At 43.2% G+C, this 25521-nt stretch overlaps 1 protein-coding gene across 3 annotated transcripts in view; it reads right to left on the bottom strand.

The window, feature by feature from the left end:
* Positions 1 to 25521, bottom strand: part of CASP8AP2 (caspase 8 associated protein 2) — a 77206-nt gene that overhangs the window by 37126 nt on the left and 14559 nt on the right. For all 3 annotated transcript variants that reach the window (XM_033936739.1, XM_033936737.1, XM_033936738.1), the window contains 4 exons: positions 23265 to 23365; positions 21017 to 21091; positions 19413 to 19528; positions 1803 to 3940 (listed from right to left, as the gene is read on the bottom strand). In XM_033936739.1, the coding sequence (XP_033792630.1) occupies positions 1803 to 3940; positions 19413 to 19528; positions 21017 to 21091; positions 23265 to 23365 (2430 nt within the window). The remainder of the gene's footprint in view (positions 1 to 1802; positions 3941 to 19412; positions 19529 to 21016; positions 21092 to 23264; positions 23366 to 25521) is intronic.

Below are 25521 nucleotides of genomic sequence, written 5' to 3'. Positions count from 1 at the left end.
CATAATCCCATAATCTGACTGACAGAAAAATCTTAAAGTTGACTATGAAGTTTAAGTCAGAAAGCAGGCGCATCAGATACTTGCTGGGCAGGGAGGTTCAGCATGTCATTCCTATCTACTGAAAATATATTATTAAGGTAAAAACCTAATCTCTTTTTGCAGTGCAATAGAAATGGTATGCTGAACCCCCTAACCGTACCTAAGCAGTCCCCAAACTCTTGGGTGGGATAGAGGAGCCTGCTGGTAGTACCGAGGACCAAAAAGTGGCATCCTCCTGTGCTGCTACATTCACCCTGTAGAATATGGTGAAAGTATGAAGAGCAGACCAGGTTGCTGATCTACAAATCTCCTTGGGTAGAATTGCCCAAGCTTCTGCCCAAGAAGTGGCCACTCCCCTTGTCAAATGCACCTTTAAGGAGTCAGACAGCTGTTTGCCACAACTAATGTAGGTAGAGAATTATAGCTCTATGAATCCATCTAGAGATGGCAGCCTTGGAGGTGGGTCTGCCTAATCTCGCCTGACTAGTTAACACGAAAAGATGGTCTGAGGGACAAACCTCAAAGGTTACCTCCAGGTAACACAATAGCACTCGTCTGACATTCAAAACCTTTAAGGCCTTGTCTTTTTTCTTGGACCCTGTGGGGTGAAATGCTGTCAGCCTAACCTCTTGGTTGAGATGGAATGCTGCAAGGTCACTCCTGCTTCTGTGATCCAGAGAAATGCTTCCCTATTGCAATTCTGAAATTCTCTTGACAGAAGTAATCGCTTCAACCATCAGATCTGTAAGGAAAGCTTCCTATAAGGGCTCATATTGGACTCTGCTGAGCCCCTGTAAGATTATATTAAGATTCCAGGATGGAAACGGTTCTCGAATTAGAGGCCATAGTCTCAGTGCACCCTTCAGGAACCTAGCTTGTACAGACAGTCCATCCATGCTAAACCACTTCAGATTATTTTCCCTAAGCCTGCTGCTCTCAACCAATCAACTGAGGCCATAGCTGTCTCTGTTGAAGTCTATGCACAGATCTATAAAGATCACTGCTTCTACTACTATTACTAATTATTTTTATCGTGCTACTAGATGTATGCAGTGCTGTACACATTATATGCAGGTACATTCTCTGTCCAAACTGGGCTCACAATCTAAGGCATTTTTTTGTACCTGTGGCAATTGAGGGTTAAGTTATTTACCCAAGGTCACAAGGAGCTGCAATGGGAACTGAACCTAGATCACCAGGATCTAAGCACTAACCATTAGGCTACTCCTCTACCAATGATCCCCCTATCAAGGCTCCTACGAAGGTCATTAAGAAACAAACAAAAAAAACAAAAAAGCAAACTGAGGGAAAGGAAAAATGGTTAGGAACAATTGCCCTTGATCAGATTACAATTGCTCTTAATTTAGGAGTCCTTTTACTAAATTACATTCAGCACACACACCAGCAAATGCCCAGAAACAGGCTACTGCATGATTGCATTCATGGCTTTGTGGTAGTCTGTCTGTTATCATATGTTAAAACACACATTTTTCTGAATGTACCTGTCAGGGTGTGTGGCATGGAAACATTAGCCAGCTAGTACATTAAGCTAATCATGCGCTAACTAGTTAATGCACGGTTAACGTGGGGAAAAACGTATTGCTCCCTAAACAGGAGGTGGTATTTCTGCATTACCCTGAAGAATTAAACGTTAATGCATGATCTGTAATACAAAATACTGGCAGCGTTACAGTTTGGGCTTGGTCCCATAGTTATTTAAACTTTGAAATGCTCAAATCGAATTTTCAAATAAAAGGTCATACCTCTATTTAAACTCTGCACCACTGAAGCTTGGGGTGGACAAGACACTTCATGCAGTTTCACCAGAGGCCGCAACGGACTTGTTAGAGGACTGATGATTGCTGGGATGTGTCTCATGGTATTGAGATCAATACTTATTACAGAATTCTCATCATGGACATCTGGTTTCACTTCGGTTACTGTGGTGTTAAAGTCTATCATGTTACTGCTTGATGGCAATAAATTTGTGGTAGATTCACCTTGGCCTGAATTCACAGTGAAAATGTTTCCAACAGCAGTATCCTCAACAGGTGTCTGGGATAATTTAGCATAGTCTTCTCCAGGTCCTGTTTTTGAAGCACTGTTTTGCTTAGATGAAGGATCCACACTCTCAGTGCAGCCATCAATGCTGTCCATTCCTACTATGTTGTCTGATTTTATTTCCTGGTTCTCATCGGCGGTACTATTGCAGGTCTCAAGTTCCAAATCATCATCTAAAATTGCTCCCTGATCGGCATCTACTTCAGTGAGGCATGAGGAGTCAAAAGCTGGGTGGTTCTCAACAGCATTTGTGTCCTGCAGTCTTTCTAAAATAGGCAAAGATTCTGTACCAGTATAGGCGGGCTCAGACTGTATTGGGTGTGTTATAAATATTTCTGAAGTGCCAGCTGTAGTTTTTTCTGTGGTTTTAGCTATAGGCGATTCTAACCCCAAGGTTATGGGATTATGATTATTTGAGTTCTCCAATGAAGACTCAATCTGCTTGCTGATACCAGTGCTGATAATAGAATGGGCAAGCAATATCTGAGTGTGGTTTTGGCTTTCAACGTCTAATTCTTCATTTGCTTGCACATCCACTGACGGAGAATTCTTTTTAGCTGGGGAGATTGTCAGATGAAGTTTCTCCATAAAGCTCACTTTCAAGTCTTTGTTGCTTTTTGCCTCATATTGCCTACACTCTACACTTTCAAGTGATAACTTGCCACTATTCTCAGAAAGCCTGGACCCCTCTTCTGCTTTGCAGGGCTTGGCTGGTTCATTTTTCTTCTGCTCTACGAGTCTCCTGGACTGCTTCTCAGGCTTCGAAGCATTTTCTTTTGTCACTTTTTCTTCAGTTCTGCGATATCTGCTTTCTTCGAGTCTTCCTTTGTCACTTAATCTGTTCTTGTCTTCACTCCTGTGCCAGTTTAGTTTCGAGTGTTTGTTCCCTCTCTCACAATTGCTGAGAAACCTTTTAGAGTCTGCACGTTTACTCTCTCTACCATGGGAGAAGCTGGGCCTTCTCTCTCTTGAATTATGTTCTGTTGGCCTTCTTTCCCAACGACAGTAAGAATCTCGGTCCCTCCAAGAGACAGCCTCATTGATATGATGACTGTCATTTATCAAGCTTTTTCTAGAGGCATATGGGCTCCTAAGAGTGTTACTCTTTGAATGAGTGAAACTTATTCTACCTGACCTCTTAGGATACTCCTGTTCTCTCTCCATTGTTCTGTTTTTGTCATCTTTATCAAACGTTTTATGGTCTTTCTTGCTTATGGCTTTCAACTTTTCATTTTTCTCTACCTCTCCGCTGCCATGACATTCTTCCTTTGCCTGTGGTTTCTCATCTGCAGTGATTTCTTTCTCCTTAATGGGATTATACTCGCTCACTCTATTTTGCATATCTAGACTATTGTTCGACTTTGTGCTTTTGCTTTCTTGACACTGTTCACTTTTCCCAGATCTGTGAGCCTGCACATGCACATTTTGTTTAGAGTCTGCATTCCAATGTTGGGCAGCATCCTTTTTAGATCTATTAGTCAACTTGCTGGAATGTTCAGTGTCATTCATTTCCATCCTTCCTTTATTGTTTTCATGAGAACAGCTTTCTTGTGAAAAGGTTTGCAAGAATGAGTGAATACCATTTTTGGAAAATCTCTCTGGAGGAGATTTAGACGCATACAAAGATCTGCTCTTTTCTAAGTGGGGTAGTCTGTCCTTATCTGTGCTGAAATGGCAGCCTTGTTCTTCATTTGAGGAGTCTTGATGCTTACGCTCTTGTTTCTGGTCATCTGAACCTATAGTACTTCCTCTTGTATCTTTTGGCTTTGAGCAATTAGCATTTAATGCCATTGAACCGTGATGTCTAGAGTAGATTCCTGTGTAACATGAAGAGTCTACCCTGTTCAAAAACACAAAGCACAAAATATATTAGACTCCAGAAGAAATGCAGAATTTTGCAGACAATGTTTTGATATTGGAGAGAACCAAACTCTGAATACATGGTCTTTCCTTTTATCCTCGATGATGGAAAAGTTGAAAATCTGTTTCCATAAAATTAAATCTACACTAAAATATGCTTATATAGTTGGATCATTAAATACACATTCTGATCTGTTAAGATGTTCCTTAAAAGGTAAACAGAACACATAAAAAATGAATATCCTTGAGTGACTTTTTTCGTAATACAATCAGACTACTGGTCAATACTGCATTTATAATAAGAATCTGCATTTATTACAGAATCTGAATGTTTATCAACTCTTTGTTATAACCTGGAGCTTTAATGGATGGATTTGTTATTAAAAAGCTCAACTGCCAATTACACCACAATATGTTCACTTTAAACAAATAATTAATTAGGGATTTTCATCATTAAGTAAGCAATTCTGGCCACAGCAATAGATTTTAAATAACCTGCAAATGAAATACAAACATAAAACATTTCATTAATATATCAAATAAACCTAGTTAACTTATTATTATATAAAGCATACCAACTTTATTAGAACCTTTAAATAATTCAGAACTCAATATTACTACAATGCAGAGGGAGTCCAACAGCAAGATGCAGTTTTCAATGAAGACAAAACAATTGGCTGTTGGATTTCTGATAAGAATTGTCCTACAAAGGTTAGAAACATAGAAGATGACGGCAGAAAAGGGCTACAGCCCATCAAGTCTGCCCACTCTGCTTACCCACCCCCTGTCTATGCCATAATGACCCAATTTCCTTATCTTGACCCTCGTAGGGATCCCACATGGGTATCCCATTTAATAGAAACATAGGTTCCACTTTTGTTGGGCAAACCAATCATTTTGGTGAGTATATTTAAGTATTTGAGGGTTTAATTCATTACTATCTTTGGTCTGAGGTCAAGGGGCTCATTTTCAAAGCACTTGGACATACAAAGTATCATAGGTTTCTTTGGTACTTTATGTGTCTAAGGGCTCCTTTTACGAAGGTGCGCTAGTGGTTTTAGCGCACGCACTGGATTAGCGCTAGCTGAAAATCTATCACCTGCTCAAAAGGAGGCGGTAGCAGCTAGTGCGCTCTGCAATTTAGCGTGCGCTATTCAGCGCGTTGAGGCCCTAGCGCACCTTCGTAAAAGGAGCCCTAAGTGTTTTAAAAATGAGCCTCCAAGTCTCTGTCTAAAAAGCACTTTTGTGTTCTAGGGCAATTACGCACTATCAAACACAAACTATTAAATACAAGCTGTGGTAAGTTTACATACTTTCCCTCATGCATTATTAATTTCCAGCTAGCACCACATAAATGTATTCTATACTGGTTTACCTACTTTTGCTCTTAAATGTCTACAGAACGCGGCAATTCGCTTGTTGGACACTGCCTATAAATAGGATTATGCAACACCATTGTACTTCCAATTCCATTAGTTACCCATTTCCTATTGTATTAAATTCAAGCTATTAGTATTGGTACACAAAGCATTTTATGAAAATATGCCTCCATATTTGGAATTCTAGCTATCTCCAATACCCCAACAAAGGCTTTAAGATTGTTATCCCATCACAGACTGGCCATTCCTACACATGCTCACTGGGGTCTGCATTTTTTTTCACTTTATTTTTATTTCTTTTATCAATTATCAATCACATGTAACATCACTTTGATAATAGAAATAAATGAAAAAAGAAGTTCCAAAAAATTACAGATAGGAAAATTTCAATTTCGACCACCATTTTAGGATCAAAATTCACGAACAGAGAAAAAAAGGAAAATTTTCAAATTTAACAAAATGCTTTTCTACTGCCAATTGCCTATCAGTCAACCACAATGGATTGTGTAAGGGTACATGGATCTTCCGCTCTTCTCTTGCCACAAGGAACTCAGACAGTTGCATAGGTTCAAAGAACATATACGAGTGAGTTATCCTCATCAAAAATAGCACACAAGCATGGAAATCTCAAAATATACTTCAGGCCAAGCACCAGGGCTCTAGGGTTCAAATTTGCCTGCCTTTGTTTCAAATCTATTCTTGGTATGGCCCCCCTATACCTGGTCTCCCATTTTAAATTGGATTGTTCCATCAGGCCTACACATAGAATACATATGTTCAGCCACCCTTCAATAAAAACCTGCCAATACAAAAGATTCCTTGACAGAACTCTAACCTTCCAAGCAAGTCAACAGAACGGCTGGCTAGGTAACATCATCAAGCACTCCTCTTCCTATCTTAACTTCAGAAAACTAGTTAAAACCAACCTGTTTAACCGATTTGTAACCAAGAACTCTTAAACCTTCCCCTGCACTCTTATCACATGTACTCGATATTCCTACATTGTGACTTTATGTAACCAAACACTTCATTTATTCTTTTTTGCTGACTGTCCAGCTCTTCTTGTTGTAAACCGCCTCGAACTACTATGGCTTTGGCGGTATATAAAAATAAAATTATTATTATTATTAAAACCAAGAATTCCTGGTGCTGTTTCTGTGTAAATCTTGACAAATCAGAAAATATCTTTATCTTTGAACCAAAAAAACTGTTCATCTATTGCGCAGAAATAAAATTTACGAACCAGAGTTCAGTCCATTTCTAATGAAAATGTTACCAAAGATGATTCTAGAAACTCAGAAATATTAAGACTGAATTGATCATGATCTCTTATTAGGGAAACATCCGTCTGAAATGACAGTGTGAAATATTGAGCCCTTACCACAGGAGGCAAGAATTCAGATAGTATCTTGGAATATTGCTACACCTTTGGGTTTTGGCAAGGTACTAATGACCTGGATTGGCCACCATGAGAGCGGGCTACTGGGCTTGATGGACCATTGGTCTGACCATGTAAGGCTATTCTTATGTTCTTATGTGAGCCAGGTATAGGACAATTAAGCCATTGTAACATCACTGATTAGGTTGGCTCTATGGCACTGTGGAATGAGGCATTATGACATCACAATCTCAGCTCTGGAATGTTGCTCTTATTGGGGTTCCGGAATCTTGCTCTTCTTTGAGATGCTGGAATGTTGCTACTCTTCGGGTTTTGGCCAGGTACTAGGGACCTGGATTGGCCACCGTGAGAACGGGCTACTGGGCTTGATGGACCATTGGTCTGACCCAGTAAGGCTATTCTTATGTCTCTCATATACTTATGTAGCATATCAACAGGAGCCACCAAAGGGGATTTTGCAAAATTTAAGAAATGGAGGGTATTCCTCAGTGTCTGATTTTCCAAATCCTCCACCTTCCTCTGCATGAAGTTCTCCAACTTTAGTCTCTAAGGAGTCTATCTTGGAAGCATGCTGACTCAATTCCTGAGAATGGACCTGAATCAGCTCTTTGGCATTAGAAAGTTCTTCCACAATCTGTGCCACAGATGTTAAGAGTGTTGTTAAGGAGCTGTAAAGTGTCCCACAAAGCATCCGTAATGACTTTGTCAAGCTTCTGCAACTGCTGCACAGCAAAACTAGCTGACCTCTGCACCCCTGATCCAGTGGTTTTATTCACATTGAGCTGCACTGTTAATCCAGAATCCACAGAATTAGATGGCCTCTGGGGTGAGAAAACAGCCAGGAGCGATACCTCTATCAGGAGCACAGAAGGAAACACATTTCTTCCTAATCCAGTCTCTCCCACTGGCATCAGACTTCCTGGCTGCTGTGAGTGAAGCCCTTGGGGAGGACTAAGGGAGACTCCACTTCTACTATCTCCAAACAAACTCAATTCTGGAGCAGTTGAAGAGGAGGTGGCTGCAGGAGAACCAGCTAGAGTCCAAAAAGCCTCCAGTGTAGTTTGCCTCAACAGTGGGCCAAACATTGAGGCCAGAGGAACCTACCAAACTGATCCTTCCTCTTTTTCCCCATATTGCTACAGGGCTCTCAAGGTTTCTGTCATTAGCAACACACTAGCAGGTACAGAACTCTCACAGGAGCATCTGTTCATGCAGCCATCTTGGATCCCCCCCTGGGTCTGCATTTTTAATGTGGCAGTGGTTTCCATGTTCGTTAATTACTGCATCACCATAGTACTTTTTTGGTTAATTTTGTGGTAGAAACCATATGCTCAGTCATGGATCTTTGGGCTCTATGACATGGCTTTCTGCATTGGTCCCAGAGTGCTGGGAAGAAAGGTAAAAGTCAGGTCTGTCAGAGATTAAAAAAAAAAAATTCCCCAATAAACAAAATATAATCTGCTTAGTCTATTCCCAGTGACTGATTTGGGGAGGGGGGAGGGTTAAGCTAAATTGCGAAGTCAGTCAGAGGAATAAAGGTCCTCAGAATAATTAATCCTTGAAATGATTTTTTTTTTTTTTTCAGATGTGTACATACATTGGCATAGTAGGACACCTGAAGCTGAGGCCTTTCTCTACAGTCAACTAAGGCCTGAGCAAGGGGAGACTGAAACCTCCTGCCCAACAAGATACATATATTTGTACAAATTCTTGAGTTGGGGTATTTCCAATTGAACATATTTATTAAAATCCAATTAATTGCAAACGCAGCCTTTCTATAAAATTCCAATAATGAAAATATGACATATGAGGTAGTCATATGTGGGATGATATTGCATTTTAAACCCCCATTGGATAGATATAAATGTCGGCTTTTCCTTATTATGACTGGGATAGCCATGCAAATGATTACTCGTAATTGGAAAAATTGGGATCGTTTTAGTTTTACTTTTTGGTGGGCGAATTTATGCTTAAGTTATAAGTATGAGAAAATGAATGCTGACATGCTAGGGCATACTAAGATATTCAAATTAGTTTGGGGTCCATTGACATCTTTTGTGGAGTTGTTATAGCTGTCCTTTATCTTTATTTCCCGTTGTTTTAGCACCCACACATCCAGGGGAGGGTGGGGTATATCTTTTGTTTGGTATTATTCCCTGATGGAAAATATAGGATGGGAGAGGGAGTTTTATTTTTGTATCGATACTGACTTAAGTGCTTATTTGATGATGATGATTATTTGTATGCATATTGTAATGCACTTTTTGTTGGCTTTGAAAACTAAATAAAGATTTAAAAAAATAATAATGATAATAATATAATTTGTACAAAGGAGAATTCTCAGTCTGTCACTATGGAACTGCCTGTCCAGAATTCTCAAACTTATTCAAAATCCACTCTCTTATATACTGTTAAATGACTGTGTGACTTCATTTCCCAAGCTTCATCCAATTGGTCAAAAGCATCTCCATTCCATATATTGCATTCCTTACAGTTTGATCTATATGATACCATTACAGGGCTCCTCACCAAAAAGCTGAAGTCATGCCTTTGTAGCAGAGGTTAGAGAAACCTCTGTCAAACTGGTTTGTTCACATACCTTATAAAATTTGAAAGTAGCAAAGTATATACAGTCAAACCTCAGTTTGTAAGTAACGCGGTTTGCGAGTGTTTTGCAAGATGAGCAAAACACTCCAGCAAATGTTAACTCGCAAAATGAGCATTGACTCGCTATACGAGCGCATCCTAAAGTAAAACATCCTGCATCCCCCTCTCCATACCTTGCAATGCACGCACAGCCTAGGGCAGAGCTGCCCCCTGCGTGCGACTGCTTTCTAATTTCTGCTTTTCTTCTGTACTGCAGACAGTTTAATCGACTAGTTTTTCCCTTTACAGCATTCTTTGAAGGCTAAGACTGGCACAATTATCCATGGAGACCACTGTGCATGATTTTCCTTTAGGAAAAAAAACACAGTGGATCCATACTCTGCCTAGAAGCTGAGCTGGCCATATGAGGTGCCGGGTTTTTTTTTTGTTGTTGTTGTTGTGGGGAGCAGCAAAACAGCTAATAGATCTGGCCAGATAGAAGAGTATAGGACTTACAGGGAGAGGAATGGCCCCGCCAGCCAAAGAGAATTCATCTGGCCAGACAGAGCGATGGTAGATTGGCTGTGACTCCAGCCTCTCCAAACCTCCTTGGTGACTCCACACTGCTTTTCCACGTGTCAAGACAGCTGGTGATGGAACACAATTTACAGCCACAGGAGTTCGTCCATGTCCTACAGAAATCTCACAGCCAATCCAGTCATTGCCAGACTCTCACCAACCAATGGGAATCCTGAGCAGATTCCGGCTCTGTCATTTAAAACTGGGCTTTTCTTTGAGGCAGAAAACTCGCACTGCCATAGAGTAACCTTGTTCTTTTCTAACTAAACATCCGCAGCCCATGTCAGTCTTCTGCATTACCACTTCAATCAGATCCTTTTCCCTTGTGATACTAACAGAGGCTGGATGTCACTGGTTCTCCCTCACACCAGCTAGTTTTTTGGTTGGGGAATAAATCGTCCGAGTCTCCATTATATCCTAGGGGGAACTTTGCGTTGATATACGAGCGCTTTGGATTACGAGCATGCTTCTGGAATGAATTATGCTCGTAAACCAAGGTACCAATGTATTCCTATTTAAATGCTGCACACTATAACACAGAGGGATGAGAAAGAGATTGAAAGGGATGCAAGAGGGAGGAATATTGGACAGTGGTGAAGGGAATGGAGGGAGAGATGTGGCATAGTTTTGGAGAGGGGTGATAGAAGGAGAAATGTTGGGATGGGGCTGGTGGGCAGGCACGAAAGATGAGAAAGAGATAAATGCTGGACCATGGTAGGGGGAACCAATGGACAGCAACAGAAGAATTTACAGAAGATGGGAAAGCGGAAAAAAGAAACTGGGACCAACTTTATGGAAAAATAAGTCTCCAGACAACGAAGGTAAAAAACGGAATTTATTGACTAAAATATGTTAGCTTTGGGAAATGTATATGGCAGATGTCTTTGTTTTGTGTTCAAAAGAAAAGGAAATGCATTTCTGGTTTTATTTCTACAGTGTTGAAGTACTTGTTGACCCTTGCTGTGACTGGTGGGGATCCCCAAGCACCGCCAGCAGAGGACCTCCTCTAGAGATGGCCAGAATTCCCCTCCACCAAGCGCAGCAGTCGCTGGCAGCATCCATGAGCCACTGAGATGCCAGCATCTGTGACTCAGGGACGCTACTGCTGCCTGCCAAGCTTGGCAAAAGGGACCCCCGGCCAACTGCAAAGGAAGTCCTCAGCTGACAGTTTGTGGGTTCTCATCAGCTGAATATTTATATTTTATATTTACATTAGAGGTTCTGGTAGAAACCCATTTACAAAGTATGTATTCTTCCCAATTAATATTTCCAAATTAATAAAGTCTCTTTGCTTATTTGTAAATGGGTCTCTACCAGAGCCTTTAATTCAGTAGCATAATTAAATAAAAAAACTATTTCTGAAGTTTATAGGGAAGGATGGTGACGGAGGGGATTCCTCGCGGGGACGGGTGGGGACGGAGGGGATTCCTCACGGGGACGGGTGGGGACAGAGGGGATTCCTTGCGGGGACGGGTGGTGACGGAGGGATTCCTCACGGGGACGGAGGGATTCCTCACGGGGACGGGTGGGATTTTGGCGGGGACGGGTGGGATTTCTGTCCCCGCGCAACTCTCTACGACTGCTACCGCACCTGCTTTAGAGGGCGAGGGTCAGTCAGGAAGTGCTGGTGTCCGGCTTCCCCTCTGGCCTTCCGTTGGTGACCGGCGTCCAACCAGCCTCCCGCGCACCATTTACTTACTAGAGGCAGCCTGCAGAGAAGATCGCTGGGGTTAGCGATTTCTGCAAGCTGCTATAGGTCTTCAGAGCTGTTTCCTCTGCCGCAGTACCGCCCCTCCTCTGACGTCAGAGGCAGGATCGTGGCAGAGGCAACAGCTCCGAAGAGTATAGCAGCTTGCAGAGATCGCTAGCCTCAGCGATCTTCTCTGCAGGATGCTGCTAGTAGGTAAATGGTGTGCGGGAGGCCAGGGGAAACACGCAGTCCTTCCGGGGGACGGGTGTGGGCAGTCCTTCGGGGGGGGGGGGGGTACAGGCCTTCAGGTGGGACAGGCAGGCCTTCAGGGGTGGGGCAGGCCTTTGGGGGGTGGTACAGGCAAGCCTTCAGGGGTGGGATGCAGGGCTTCAGGGGTGGGGTGCAGGCCTTCGGGGGGGGGGACAGGCAGGCCTTCAAGGGTGAGATGCAGGGTTTCAGGGGAGGGATGCAAGGCTTTGGGGGTGCAGGCCTTTAGGGGAGGGGGCCCTGGTGTAGAAGTACACGGAGGGAGGGAGGGAACGGGGGTTCAAAGAGACGTGCATATGCCGGACTTTGGGGGGGGAGAAGAAATAATGGGTCTAAAAACAGAGGAGAGGGAGAGGGATGGTGGACAATGGGATTTAGGGAGGGAAGGAACAGAAAGGGAGAGAAGTTGGACACAAGGGATGGTATGGAGAGGGGGATAGAGATACTGGATAGGAGGGTAGTTGGGAAAAGAAAGGGAGATATGGTGGACCCTGGGGTGGTGGGGAAGGAGGGAGAGATGCTAGATGAAAGGGATGGAGACGAAAAAAAGGAACGATTCCAGACCTCCGGGGAAGGGAAACGGAGGGGAGGACAGAGATAGAAGATGGATGGTTAGCACGGAGAAAGAAGAAAGAAGGAGACCCTGGCAAGCAAGTTATCAGAAGACAACCAGACCCGGGGACCAACAAGATTTGAATAATGACCAGACAACAAAGGTAGAAAAAATAATTTTATTTTCTGTTTTCTGATTACAATATGCCAGATTTGAAATGTGTATCCTGCCAGAGCTGGTGTTAGACCGCAAACGTGAGCTAGGATTTAACAGAGAGAGGAAAAGTATTTTTTGTTTGTTGATTTTGCTTACACCACAGCGCCAGTGTGGTTAGGAGAAGGCAAAGGGGGTGAAGAGGCTATAAAATAAACCTACCAGGATGTTTGAAAAAAACACCCAGTTGGGCAGGAAAATCGAATAAATCGATTCAATAGGCTGAATCAAATCAAAAATTTTTTTCCTGAATCGGACAGCACTAGTTTTTACACACACACCCTTTTAAAAGTTGAGAACAGAAACAGCAAAATATATATTCCTTATAATATAACCCCTGTTTAAATGTCACACACAGTAGAGTAAAACTTTGGTTTGCGAGCATAATTTGTTCCGGAAACATGCTTGTAATCCAAAGCGCTCGTATATCAAAGCGAATTTCCCCATAAGAAAAAAATCAGACGATTTGTTTCACAATCCAAAAACTTTAATACAAAACACTATAGAACAGACACTACACTCCTGCAGCATCAGAGAGAAGAACCATACTGTATGTGCTTGTACTGCAAGACATTGCTTGTATATCAAGTTAAAATTTAATCAAACGTTTTGCTCGTGTTGCAAAACACTCTCACAACCAGTAACATAGTAGATGACGGCAGATAAAGACCTGAGTGGTTCATCCATTCTGCCCAAGTCACATTCATTATCAAGTCAAGTACAGAACCAGTGGCCAACTACAGACAGGGGTATCTAATTTACATTACATTACATTAGTGATTTCTATTCCGCCATTACCTTGCGTTTCAAGGCGGATTACATCCAAACTAAAACAAAATTACATTCAAAATTTGAAGGAATAGAATAAGAATTTAATAATAACAACTTTATTTTTGTATACCGCAATACCACAAGCAATTCAGAGCAGTTTACAGAGGAAGAGACTGTGGCAATGGGACAAAAGCGCGCGACACAATAGAGCGCCGACAATACCGAGCAGACAATCGCGTGCAGGACATCAGTGCACCGGATTTAAACTTAATTTTAAAGTGCTCCGAGGGGGTGTGTGGAGGGGGAACCCCCCCACTTAAGTTAGTACTGTTGCCGATGCCGTTGGGGTGTGTGTGTGGGGGAACCCCCCCCCACATTACAGAGGAAATTGACGTTTTTCCCTAAAAAAGGGAAAAACTCCTCTTCCCTCTATAATGGGGAGTTCCTCCCCCAACACCCCCCCCCCCACGGCAGCACAAACAGTACTAACTTAACTGCGGGAGTTCCCTCCCCAAGCTCCCCCTTCGGAGCACTTTAAAATTAAGTTTAAGCCCGGCGCGCTGATGTCCTGTGCGTGATCGTCGGCGCTCGATTGTCCTGCATCTTTTCGACTATGAACCAGAGATTGTATACACACAGCGATGTTACAAAAAAGACAATCAAATTACATTAGCATGTCAAGATTAGTCAAAATTTATCTGGAAGCATTTCAAAGATACAACAAGACCGAAAAGGAGTCCGAGAAATTTATCAAAGAGATAGGTTTTAATTGACTTCTTGAAGGTTTGGTAGGAGGGTGCATTTGAAATGAAGTTGGTTAAACATTTATTCCATTTGCCTGCTTGGAATGATAATGATCTATCAAGGAATCTCTTGTAGATACAGCCCTTCAAGGATGGAAAAGCAAACAGGTAGGGACTATGTGTGCAAATGGTGCCTGGAAATTCAAAATGGTAAGACAGGTAGATTGGGGATGAAACTGTTATGGTTTTGAAGCAGAGGCAGGCAAACTTGAAAATGACCCTTGCTTCCATCAGCAGCCAGTGTAATTTTTTGTAATATGGGCTTACATGATCCGATTTTTTGAGACCATAAATGAGTCGGACGGCAGCATTCCGAATGACTCTCAATCGTTTGATGGTTTTCTTACAGGATCCTAAGTATATAGTATTGCAGTAATCTAACATGCTTAAGATCAGAGATTGAACCAGCAGTCGAAAAGAGTACAAAAAAATATCTTCTGGACAGATTTCAATTACTTGACACATACAGTACCCTTCACTGGTTTATGTGTTTATCTGCTATCAAATCTGTGTACTTATTTTCATGTACTTAAATTCCCGCTGAAAGATGTGCACCACAGACACATCCTTGCCAGCTGATGGAATCAAAAAACCTCTACCAACTGCATCCGTCCCCCCCCAAGATGATCCTGGAGGTTCACCAAGGGGTCCAGGTCTTCATCAAGCGAAAACTGCTCCCCATACAAAAAATCATTGTCCCAAGAGACCATCGGACACTTGGACGAAAGAGGAGGGGACAGGGACAAACCGGCGCTGAGGGGGACCGAACTGGAGTAGACATAGAAGGAATCCCCCCCAGACCCCCGGGGCAGAAGCAGGACCCACGGCTGCCTGAAGATAAGCCTTGCACAAGGCTAAAACAAAATCAGGGGAAAAACCCCCTGGCGGCCCACTGCCAAAGCAGTGGACTCAGCAGAAACCTGCCCCTGTCTCTCCAATACAGAGGGAAAGTCACTTGAGGCTGCAGACAAGAAGGAGGTACTTCCTGCCAAAATTAACGCAAAGTCCACCGAAAAAGATGCCACCCCAATCACTAAAGCAGGCAAGCCGGCAGCAGCTGTAAGGGAGTCCCTAGCAGCTTCGACGGTGAGGGAAACCCTGTGTGGGCAGCGAGGGAAGCTCGGGTTTCCACACTGTCAGTTGCCGGCGTGCGATGCACTCGCGAAGAGGATCCCTGCATGCCAGCACCCAAACCCGACAAGGATTCACCTTTGCGGCAGCCGGCACACCGCAAGCACAAGCCAGCCGCATTGACCTTGCATCTGGAGCACTTTTTCTTTTTAAAAATGCTCATTGTGCAATACGCGACCTAGCTAAAGAAAAAGTGCTGGTTAACAATAAAAAATCAATAACAGTGAACTGAAGGCTTCGCTCAGACTGGCACTGCCTCAAGAATTTTTTTTTTCTTTTCAGAACAGACTCCACTGGATCTCTATGCCATATGCCTTTCCGGTATCAGTGGCAAGGCTTAAAGCTGAGGCACCTCTACAAAATTTTGGAGAGAGGGACTCGACCCCGGCGAATGTGACACCCCTGAGGTCGGACGGACCCCCAAAAGGGTCCCCCCCTCCCAAGCTCAGTCTGGCACCAGACGGGGACAAGGCATTAAACAAATTCCAATAGCCCTACACTAACCAAGGGAAGACTGCAACAGCTTACCACACCTGCTGGAGACTGAGAACAGACAGGCTATATTAGGGGGAAGCACAGCTACTTGTATTACAGCCAAAAGTTTTGTCTCTGTCTCCACCTGCTGGTCTTGGTGAGCTATTACCCATCAGTGAACTGTGCCGGTCTGGAGAGGTGGTAAAGAATGATGACTTTTGTTCTTACAGAGGGGCTCAGGAGCAGGCACATCACAAGGGCATTTAGGTAATTGATTCCCATGGTCAAGGGCATTCTATCTTTACCCTGAAATCCTAGAATCCTGATCCCAGGACTGATGTGCTTAATCTAAGAGAGCAATATAGATCTGAAGTTGTAGGGACTCTCTTTCCAACAAAGAGGCTACCGCTGAGGGGCAGAAACCCTTTTAACATATATATGTGCCCTGCCAAAGTGAGAAAACCAGAAATTAAGAATTTTGACAAGACAGATCATATGGGCAAACAAGTTTCTCCCTGCAATCATTTACTATTTTACTGTAATTGTGTCAAAGTGTGTGTGTTGTGATCAATTTCATGCATGTCCTACTTATGAAGTAACAATTACACTTGTGATTTATAGTGTCACAGCTGCAGTCACTAGGCCTTTTTTGTAATCATTTTTAGGCCCAGTCTCTCTTCCTGTATTGTCTGCAGATAATTACACTAAGAGTATTCATCATTTTGCTTTTTACATCAGAATAAGTGGTCCTTGACCTCAATTAAAACCTATCTTTACATTGAAAACCCTGGTGTTTAATAGTATCAGTAGCAGTTTGATGCCTAATGCTTTGATATAAAAACTATTAGTCTGTGCTTATGCTTTCAGATTTTCATACTATTATGTTTTCTGTTCTACCTTCATACGACTATAGATTAGTATGCCATGTAACCAATGTAAACCATCTTAAAAATTTGCTCTTCTTCCTTCTTCTGCACCTCACCACCTCAAATCACGTCCCAAAAGAAAGAAGCACACACTACCAGGAAGCTAAGAATAGAGATGATATATCGCTCTTCCTACTACAAGATGTTTTTAGGGATCCTCTCTCTCTGGTGTTTTTTTAATTCAGTACTATAGTATGCATAAAAGCATATGCGTTATTGAATTAGCATTTATTAAGCTCTGCAACATTCATCATTTGATGAAATTAGGGTGGCCAGCTAATATCTTACTTTAACATACTAAGCATTAAATTAAAACAATGGCCTAGATTTTCAGCCAGTGTGGTTGACCACCACATTGAGTGTCAGTACTTAAATAAATAAATAAATTCATTCTCCACTATCTGTTCAGATGAATATATAATAATAATAACTTTATTCTTCTATACTGCCACAATCTTGCGACTTCTAGGCGGTTTACAATCAAGGGAGATGGACGTCCAGCGAGTTACAATATGCAGATGATCAGAGGAAATACAGAGTGCAGAGTTTTAAGAAAGCAAAAATATAAATATACAGTTTGCTGAGCAACCACAGATATACAGTTTGCTAAGAAATTTCCGAGAGGACCTGATAGGAAAAGGTCACGCTATGGCTAGTGTGATCATTATTCTAGATATATTCCATCACTATCTGGATAGTATCAGCTATTCAAATATTATGCCCCCACCCCTACCAAGTTGGAGCATTGGTCTTTGACCAGAAGGCTGCCGCCTGAGCGGACTACTGGGCATGATGGACCATTTTTGCCCCATTATTGTTCAAGTAAGACTTGACTATGGATAGAGAAGTTATATTTAAACTAGCCTCAGAAAACATACTGCTCGAGTATTAGTCAGAATGTAAACATGAAAATTTATAATTTACTGGTTTTGATTTTTCATTTGAAAGATACTTTGCATTTTTTTAAAAGGAAAAGATGAATAAACAACAATGATGACTGAGAAACGTGTGTTTAAAGTAAAACTGCTCAATACGTCCACATTACCTACTTATGGCTTTGCATCTGAAAACCTTTTATGAAATTATCATAATATGATAAGGTAATGAGTACTGTTTGTAATAGCCCAAGTCCTGAGACTGCACATACCGTTTTATATTCTCTAGCAATTATCAAGTCACATATAATAAGGACCTATACGTATATGAAAAGTTTGCATTGACTGCCAATTGAGCAAATAATTCAATTCAAAGTGTTATCTTTGGTACATCAGATAGTTTATCAAACTGTGCCATTTTAGTTTCAATTTCTATGGGAGATTTATAAACCCCCCAAGGGCATTACGTTCTGAGTAGAACATGAAATTGGTAGCACTGACAGCTAATAACGTAAGATATGTGGCAACTCAACTCCAAATGTTTTCCATTGCTGGACTATCATATTGGAACAAGCTTACTGGGCAATTGAGATTATGTGTAGATTGTTACAGCTTTAAGATGTTGAAAACCAAGCTGTTTGTAGATGCATTTTTTTGATCTGTCTTTCCTAAAGTTGATCACCTTAATGCCATCTTTTAAACATGTTATTGAAAAATTTGTTTTCATGTGTGTTGTTAATACAGTGGAACCTTGGTTTATGAGCATAATTCGTTCCAGAAGTATGCTCGTAAACCAAATTGCTCATATATCAAAGCGAGTTTCCCCATAGGAAGTAAGGGAAACTGGCTTTGATTCATTCCACTTCCTCCCCCCCCCCGGAGGCTACCGATGCTGCTCCGTTTCCCCCCCCCCCGAGACCACCGGCGCTGCTTCATACCCCCCCACGATCTGGCATCCCCCCCAGCGATCCGTCACCCCCCCCGCGCGATCCTACATCCCCCGCCGAGCACCCAAATGGCAAAGCCTACCCCGATTTGGCACCGGCACCAGCACCAACGCACAGGACGTGCTGGTGTCGGTGCCCGAAGATCCTCCCTCTTGGCTGGGCTGGACTGGGCCTTGAGCATTTGCGCATGCTCAAGGCCTTCTGGTCTCGCTCTCTTCTCAGAGAGAGTGAGACCAGAAGGCCTTGAGCATGCGCAAATGCTCAAGGCCCAGTCCAGCCAAGAGGTAGGATCTCCGATGCGATGCACAGCCCAGCCCATCCAAGAGGGAGGATCTTCGGGCACCGGCATGCCCTGTGCGTTGGTGCTGGTGCCAAATCGGGGTAGGTTTTGCTATTTGGGTGCTCGGCGGGGGATGTACAATTGCGGGGGGGTGGGGGGGCGACGCGAGGGGGGGTGCTGGATTGCTGTGGGGGATGCTGGGAGGGGCACTCGTAAATTGAGTCAAGCTCGGTTTCCAAGGCACTGATTTTGCTAATGTTTTGCTTGTCTTGCAAAACACTCGCAAACCGAGGTTTGATTGTATTTTGTAGAATTATTTGTATTTTTTAAAATGTATGTTTATTTGGAAACCGCTGTGACTCCAGGCGGTATAAAGTTTTTTAAAATAAATAAATAAATATGGCAAATAGTATAAGTGTGTAATAAAGGTGTTCAGCTCCTTTTGTATCAATTTCCTTTGAACAAAATACAAATATTCCCTGCTACTTATTTTCCAGAGCTCAAAAAGAATTTGAGTATACTGAGCCTCAGCTGAAAAAAGGAAAGATGTAATCAGTCACCTCCTAACCTTCATTATACCTGTGGGTAAGACGATTAATTTCTTCACTTTTGCGAGTGATTTCTACTCTTGCGGTTTTGAAAAGTGCTGAAATATTCTTCTTTAGTACCACGTTTTCATTTTGCAGTCCCAAGTTCTGTATTAAATAAAACATACATGTTTATATATTTATTCACATTCTCTTAGGTCAATATTGATTACCACTTACTGTGCGAGCACGTAAAAAAATTGGGAGCAACTAAACAATTCTAGACATATAAATCAGTGTACATCCAGAATTATTTAGTCTAAGGAGCAAGGCTCGGGCCATCTTGAGGGTGGCGCAAGTTACAAGTATAATGTATGCATGGTCAGGAGCAATATTTAGGTGCTAAACATAAAAATGAATCTAGCAGGCCACATCTACTTTAACAGGAATGCAATTTTCAAAAACAAGTTCAACTTATTTCACAAAAAAATCTGATTTCTTGTCATTGTCTGTTCAACCTGAATGACATAAGAAAGAAACTGAGTTTTTCTAGTCTCTCTTTCATGACCTATTTGCCATAACAGTGAATGGATGGAAGTCTGCAGCTACTTTATACAATCTAACATTGAATCCACAACTTTTATTGTTCAAACAATCTAAACACTGATACCAGAAAAAAAAGTTTATCTTCTCTATGTATTCACATAAATTGCTTAAATTAAGATACCGATAACACAGGTCCAATGAGTCTAACCTTCTTCCAAATAGTCTAACATTGGGAAGATGCTTCTGCCCAGTCCCCTTGAATATGGGCTTCAAGTAAACTGATTCAATCAAGGCCTTACTTGACAGAGGTATCTTTCCCATGACCTAGAAGCCTTCCCTCTAATGATGACACAATTGTGACACATCCAGGACAATACAAACTCAGAATACAAAACCACAAAATTTAAATAGTGTTCCCCCGCAAATTCGCAGTTCGCGATTTCACTCATTCGCGGTATTCTCCAACCGCCTCATACTCAAAGTCAGGCTACACCAATCAGGAGCTGCGTGTCAAAGTACGGTACTTGGGTTCAAGAAAGGACTGGACAGTTTCCTGCTGGAAAAGGGGATAGAGGGGTATAGATAGAGGATTACTGCACAGGTCCTGGACTTGTTGGGCACCCGCGTGAGCAGACTGCTGGGCACGATGGACCTCAGGTCTGACCCAACGGAGGCATTTCTTATGTTCTTAGCTCCTGATTGGTGGAGCCTGACTTTAGTACAGAAGAAGCGGTCGTAGCATACCGCGAGTGATTTCCTTCACTTGCCAGCGCTCCAGCTGCCTTCTCCTGCCTCCCCAGGTGAAAAACCGTATTCAGGGTTTTCGATATTCACGGGGGTTCCTAGAACGGAACCCCCCGCGAATATCAGGGGAGTATTGTAGTATCAAAAGGTTTCACAAATGAAATGAAGCAGCAAAAACAACAAAAAAATTTGTGGAACAGAAGATCGGATGTACCAGCCTACATTGGAGGCTTGTGTGCCGTGCTGTTTGCTTGTAGCCTCTTAAGTACTTGGATTATTTTGGTGACTTTTATGTTTTTATATTTAAGACAGTCAAGGACCCTATAAGATACCTGAGGAAAGCATATTTATTTTGCTGTATAATACCTGAGTTTGCACATCTGTCAACTTCCTCATCAACTCTCTGTTTTGCTTCTGGTATTTCTCAAGCTGTTGCTGTAACTGAAAAATATATGAGAATTATTACATATGACCATTCTTACACAAAGATGGATGTAGACACAATTACACACAATCACTGTGCTACTTCATTATTTGTTCAAAGCCTAAAGATGCTAACAAAATGGGGGGAGGGACTGAAATAAACCATGTTAGCAGAACAAAAATGAACTTTAGATAACATTGAGAAGTATATCCTCCACACATAGCACAAATGAGGCATCTTTCTTCCTTGAAGATCAAACTGCTGTTACCTCTTGCCATAACTGGAAAGTCCCTGCCCCAACAAGCCAAGTCTAGCCTAAGACCTGAAAAAAACACCACCACTATTACTCAATTTCTGGAAGGTAATAACAGTGGGCGAGAAAACTGGAAGGCAGTATTTTGAACGTTTTGATCAAATCCCCTCTCAGTCTCCTCTTTTCAAGGAAGAAGAGGCCCAGTTTCTTCAATCTCTCACTGTACGGCAACTCCTCCAGCCCCTTAACCATTTTAATCACTCTTCTCTGGACCCTTTCGAGTAGTACCGTGTCCTTCACGTACGGCGACCAGTGCTGGACACAGTATTCCAGGTGAGGACGCACCGCTGTACTGGGAGGGGCCTAAGACAACTGGGCCCAAGACAACTGGGTCAATTCCGGTTGGCCCAGGCGCCTCAAGCCTCACTTGTGGGCGGGGTTTGAGCAGCCTGGGCCAATCGGGCCCTAAGGCCAGCCATTCCCGAGATGGCTGGCCTGTCAGACGGACGGGCTTGGCACCCGTCCGTCCAACCAACAATTTTAAGGTACGGGGAAAGGGGGTGGGGGTGTCATGGGGTCGGCGGTCATGGGGTGGGGTTGTGTCGAGGGCAGGAGGGCCTGGGATCCCTCCTGCCCATATTTTAGTGGGGGGTGGGGGTTAGAGGGTGTCGCCGGGCCAGGAGGGCTTGGGCTCCCTCCTGGCCCCCATCGGACTCAGCAGGGGGGGGGGATCGCAGGACAAGAGGGTTTGGGCTTCATCTTGCCCCAATGTTGGCGGGGGGGGGGGGGGGGGGAGTCACGATTCGATGGGGAAGGAGGGCTTGGGCTCCCTCTTGCCCCGATGTCGGCGAGGGGAGGTTTGTGGTTCGACGGGGCAAGAGGGTTTGGGCTCCCTCTTGCCCCGATAGTGTGTGTGTGTGTGTGTGTGGGGGGTGATGTATCGCGGCAGGAGAGATTGGCCATCTCCCCTGCCGCGATGTGATCACTCCTCTACCCGAACTGCCACAACCCGTGGCAGGAGAGATTGGGCTCAGGGGTGATATGACAGAAGTTTATAAAATACAGCTGGAAGGGGTGGATGAGTCGCTTGTTTACTCTTTCCAAAAATACTAGGACTAGGGGGAAGGCGATGAAGCTACTAAGTAGTACATTTAAAACAAACCAGAGAAAATATTTCTTCATATAACATGTAAACTCTGGAAGTCATTGACGGAGAATGTGGTGAAATCAGTTAGCTTAGTAGGGTTTAAAAAAGGTTTGGAAAATTTCCTAACAGAGAAGTCATAGGCCATTATTGAGATGGCTTGGGAAAATCCACTGCTTATTCCTAGGATAAGCAGCATAAAATCTGTTTTACTACTTGGGACCTGGGTTGGCCAGGATACGGGGCTTGATGGACCTTTGGTCTGTCCCAATATGGCAGTTCTTATGTTCTTAAGTAGACTAAGAAAGTACAGCATGGCCAAGGCCAAAACAGCTTGTACACCACTGAACTAGAAGCTTCCTATTATTATTCAGTTCAAATCATATTTTACACTTGTTTTATTACCTTTAAAACTACTGAAAACAAAACGTTAACCATGTCTGTACTGGGATCTCACAAAAACCACTGCATCTAATAAAACTCTATGGGCTCCTTTTATCAAGCCGCGCTAGCGGGGTTAACGCGCGCGACGTTTCATCACGCGTTAGCCTATAAACTACTGCCTGCTCAAGGGAGGCGGTAGCGGCTAGCATGGCCGGCGGTTTAGCGCGCGGTATTACGCGCTTTAAACCGCTAGCGCGGCTTGATAAATGGAGCCCTAGGTTTAAAAAACATTCTCTTCCTGCCAAAATGCTACATGGTACAGAAACAAACTTAACTAAACTTGTTCTGTAATCACATGTTCATTTAGTTTGAATCTACTGGCAATCGCAATACATGGGAAACGACATACATCATTATGAGATGCCTCTTTTGCAGTCCCTTCTTCCGTTAGGATTTCCTCATAGAGATCTAAAAGGTCTCTGGAAGGTGTACTTGGTTTGGAAGAAATTTCTACAAAAAGCAAAAACAAAAACAATTCTGTATTTCCCGTTCCTGGCAATCATGGTACAAGAGGCTGTCCTTTTGCAATGTTGACATTGTTTCAAACTGTTAAATAAAATCTAAACTACAAAAAGTTAACTTTTTTTTTTTTTTGCAAGTGAAATAATAAATGCACAGCTACAAGTCCAGTATAAGATTTTTGCTTTTAACATTTTTTAAGGCTATCCTACTTAAATCTTCTATAAAGCTGTACATACATTGGACTAGATCAGGGATCTCAGTCCCTCCTCGAGGGCTGGAATCCAGTCGGGTTTTCAGGATTTCCCCAATGAATATGCATTGAAAGCAGTGCATGCAAATAGATCTCATGCATATTCATTGGGGAAATCCTGAAAACCCGACTGGATTGCGGCCCTCAAGGAGGGACTTTGAGACCCCTGAACTAGATGCACATTCATAGTATTTATCCAAAAGCAATATTAAAAACATCTAGCTTTACATATTCTCTAGGAACTAAAGAAAAAGGAGGTAAACGTTCTCTCAAATTACCGTATTTTCACGCATATAACGCGCGCGTTATACATGATTTTTACAAACCGTGCATAAACTTGTGCGTTATATGCGTGAGCGCATTTTACAACATTTTTTTACATAGTTCCCCCCCGACGTCCGATTCACCCCCCCCTGCAGGACCGCTCGCACCCCCACAGCCTCCCCACCCCCCTCCCATCATGGAGAAGCTCCTACTGTTCTCCTGCTGCTTCCTCTGCCGGCGGTCCCGGGCCTTCTGTGAGCCCTGCTCTGAAATGCTTCCTCTTCCGGCGGTCCCGGCCCGTCTGTGAGCCCTGCGTCTGTGCTGCTTCCTCTTCCGGGACCGCCGGAAGCTTTCATTAGATTCTTGAAGGGGCCTGGACTCAAAAAAAGTTAATAATCACTGCTATAAATGTTATCTCTCAATGGACTTACCATACACCAAAAGGGATCCAGATTTTCCATCTCTACTGGCCCTTGCCAGAGCAGAGCCCAATACTTGGGCAACAGGCAGCAAACACCTGAGATATGCATACCGGCTCCATCTTCTTGTCATGGAGCTCTTTAAGTGCCAAACTCCCCTGAACCAGCATAGCAGCCTCCTTTGTGACAGCAGGAATCAGTGCATCCATCTTAGAGAATGCCTAGTATCTGTTGGTCTCCTCTGGAGCAAAGGTATATAGGCGATCAAAAGCCCTGGTGCCACAAAGGGGCCCATCAGGGTTCTTTCAATCTGCCACCATCACTTAGACAAGTTCCCTGTGCAGGGGAAAATTCTTCAGGATTCCCATAAACCCCTCTGATAGCAGATTCCCATCTACAAGTCTTGAGTATGGAGAGGTGAGAGAGTGCATCTTATGGGACCACTCTTCCTTGTCTTCTCAAGTCACAGGGAGGTTTCCTCCGAGTCCACAGGGGACTTCCATGTCCTCCCTTTTGTCTCCAAGGGGAATAACCTCACCAGTGCTGTCACCTGGGTCCTATATCTTTTTAGCACAAAAACTAGAACTCCTGCCAACCCCCAAGGTGACCTCCCCTATCTGACTGCAACTGCTGCCGAACCAAAAAGCCTCTGAAGCCCCATAAGAAACCCCTACCTTCCAAAGCCTTGAGGTGGAAGGAACATCTCCTGCTGTTGAACTGCAGGAGCAGTAGAAGAGGAAGAAGCATAAGACAAAATGGCTGCCATTCCTGCCAGTAGCATCAGGACAACAGGAACTGAGGTCACAGAAGGTGGGGAGGTCCCCCTAGACTATTTCTGAAGTCGGAAATGGCCTATCACAGTGCAGGCAGACAGAGCCAGCAGCTGTGCTCAACTGCTGGCTAGCATGCTCAGCCACATGGAAGACACATGTATACTTGACTCTCTGCCTTGGATCCTGCGCTGTCCTGGGCTCTCTATGTGTGCTTAAATAGGGACGACCCTTAACCATGAGTGGGGATTTCACCTTTCTGGACATATTCAGTCTTAAAGCTGCAGTAGAAACTATAAAGCCTTATTCCCTATAATAGGTAATAGGCCATTGGACCCTGCGAGAGAAAAGTTGGATGAAGTGGCAGTTGGAGACACTTATCCCTCTGTAGCCAAATCAGATTTGTGTACTATGGTCTACGTGGCCCATCTGGAGCTACCA

The sequence above is a fragment of the Geotrypetes seraphini genome, chromosome 3 (genome assembly GCF_902459505.1).
Source record: "Geotrypetes seraphini chromosome 3, aGeoSer1.1, whole genome shotgun sequence".
Classification (NCBI taxonomy): domain Eukaryota; kingdom Metazoa; phylum Chordata; class Amphibia; order Gymnophiona; family Dermophiidae; genus Geotrypetes; species Geotrypetes seraphini.
Note: the sequence above shows the minus strand (reverse complement) of the source record. Positions and strands in the feature narration are given on the sequence as shown.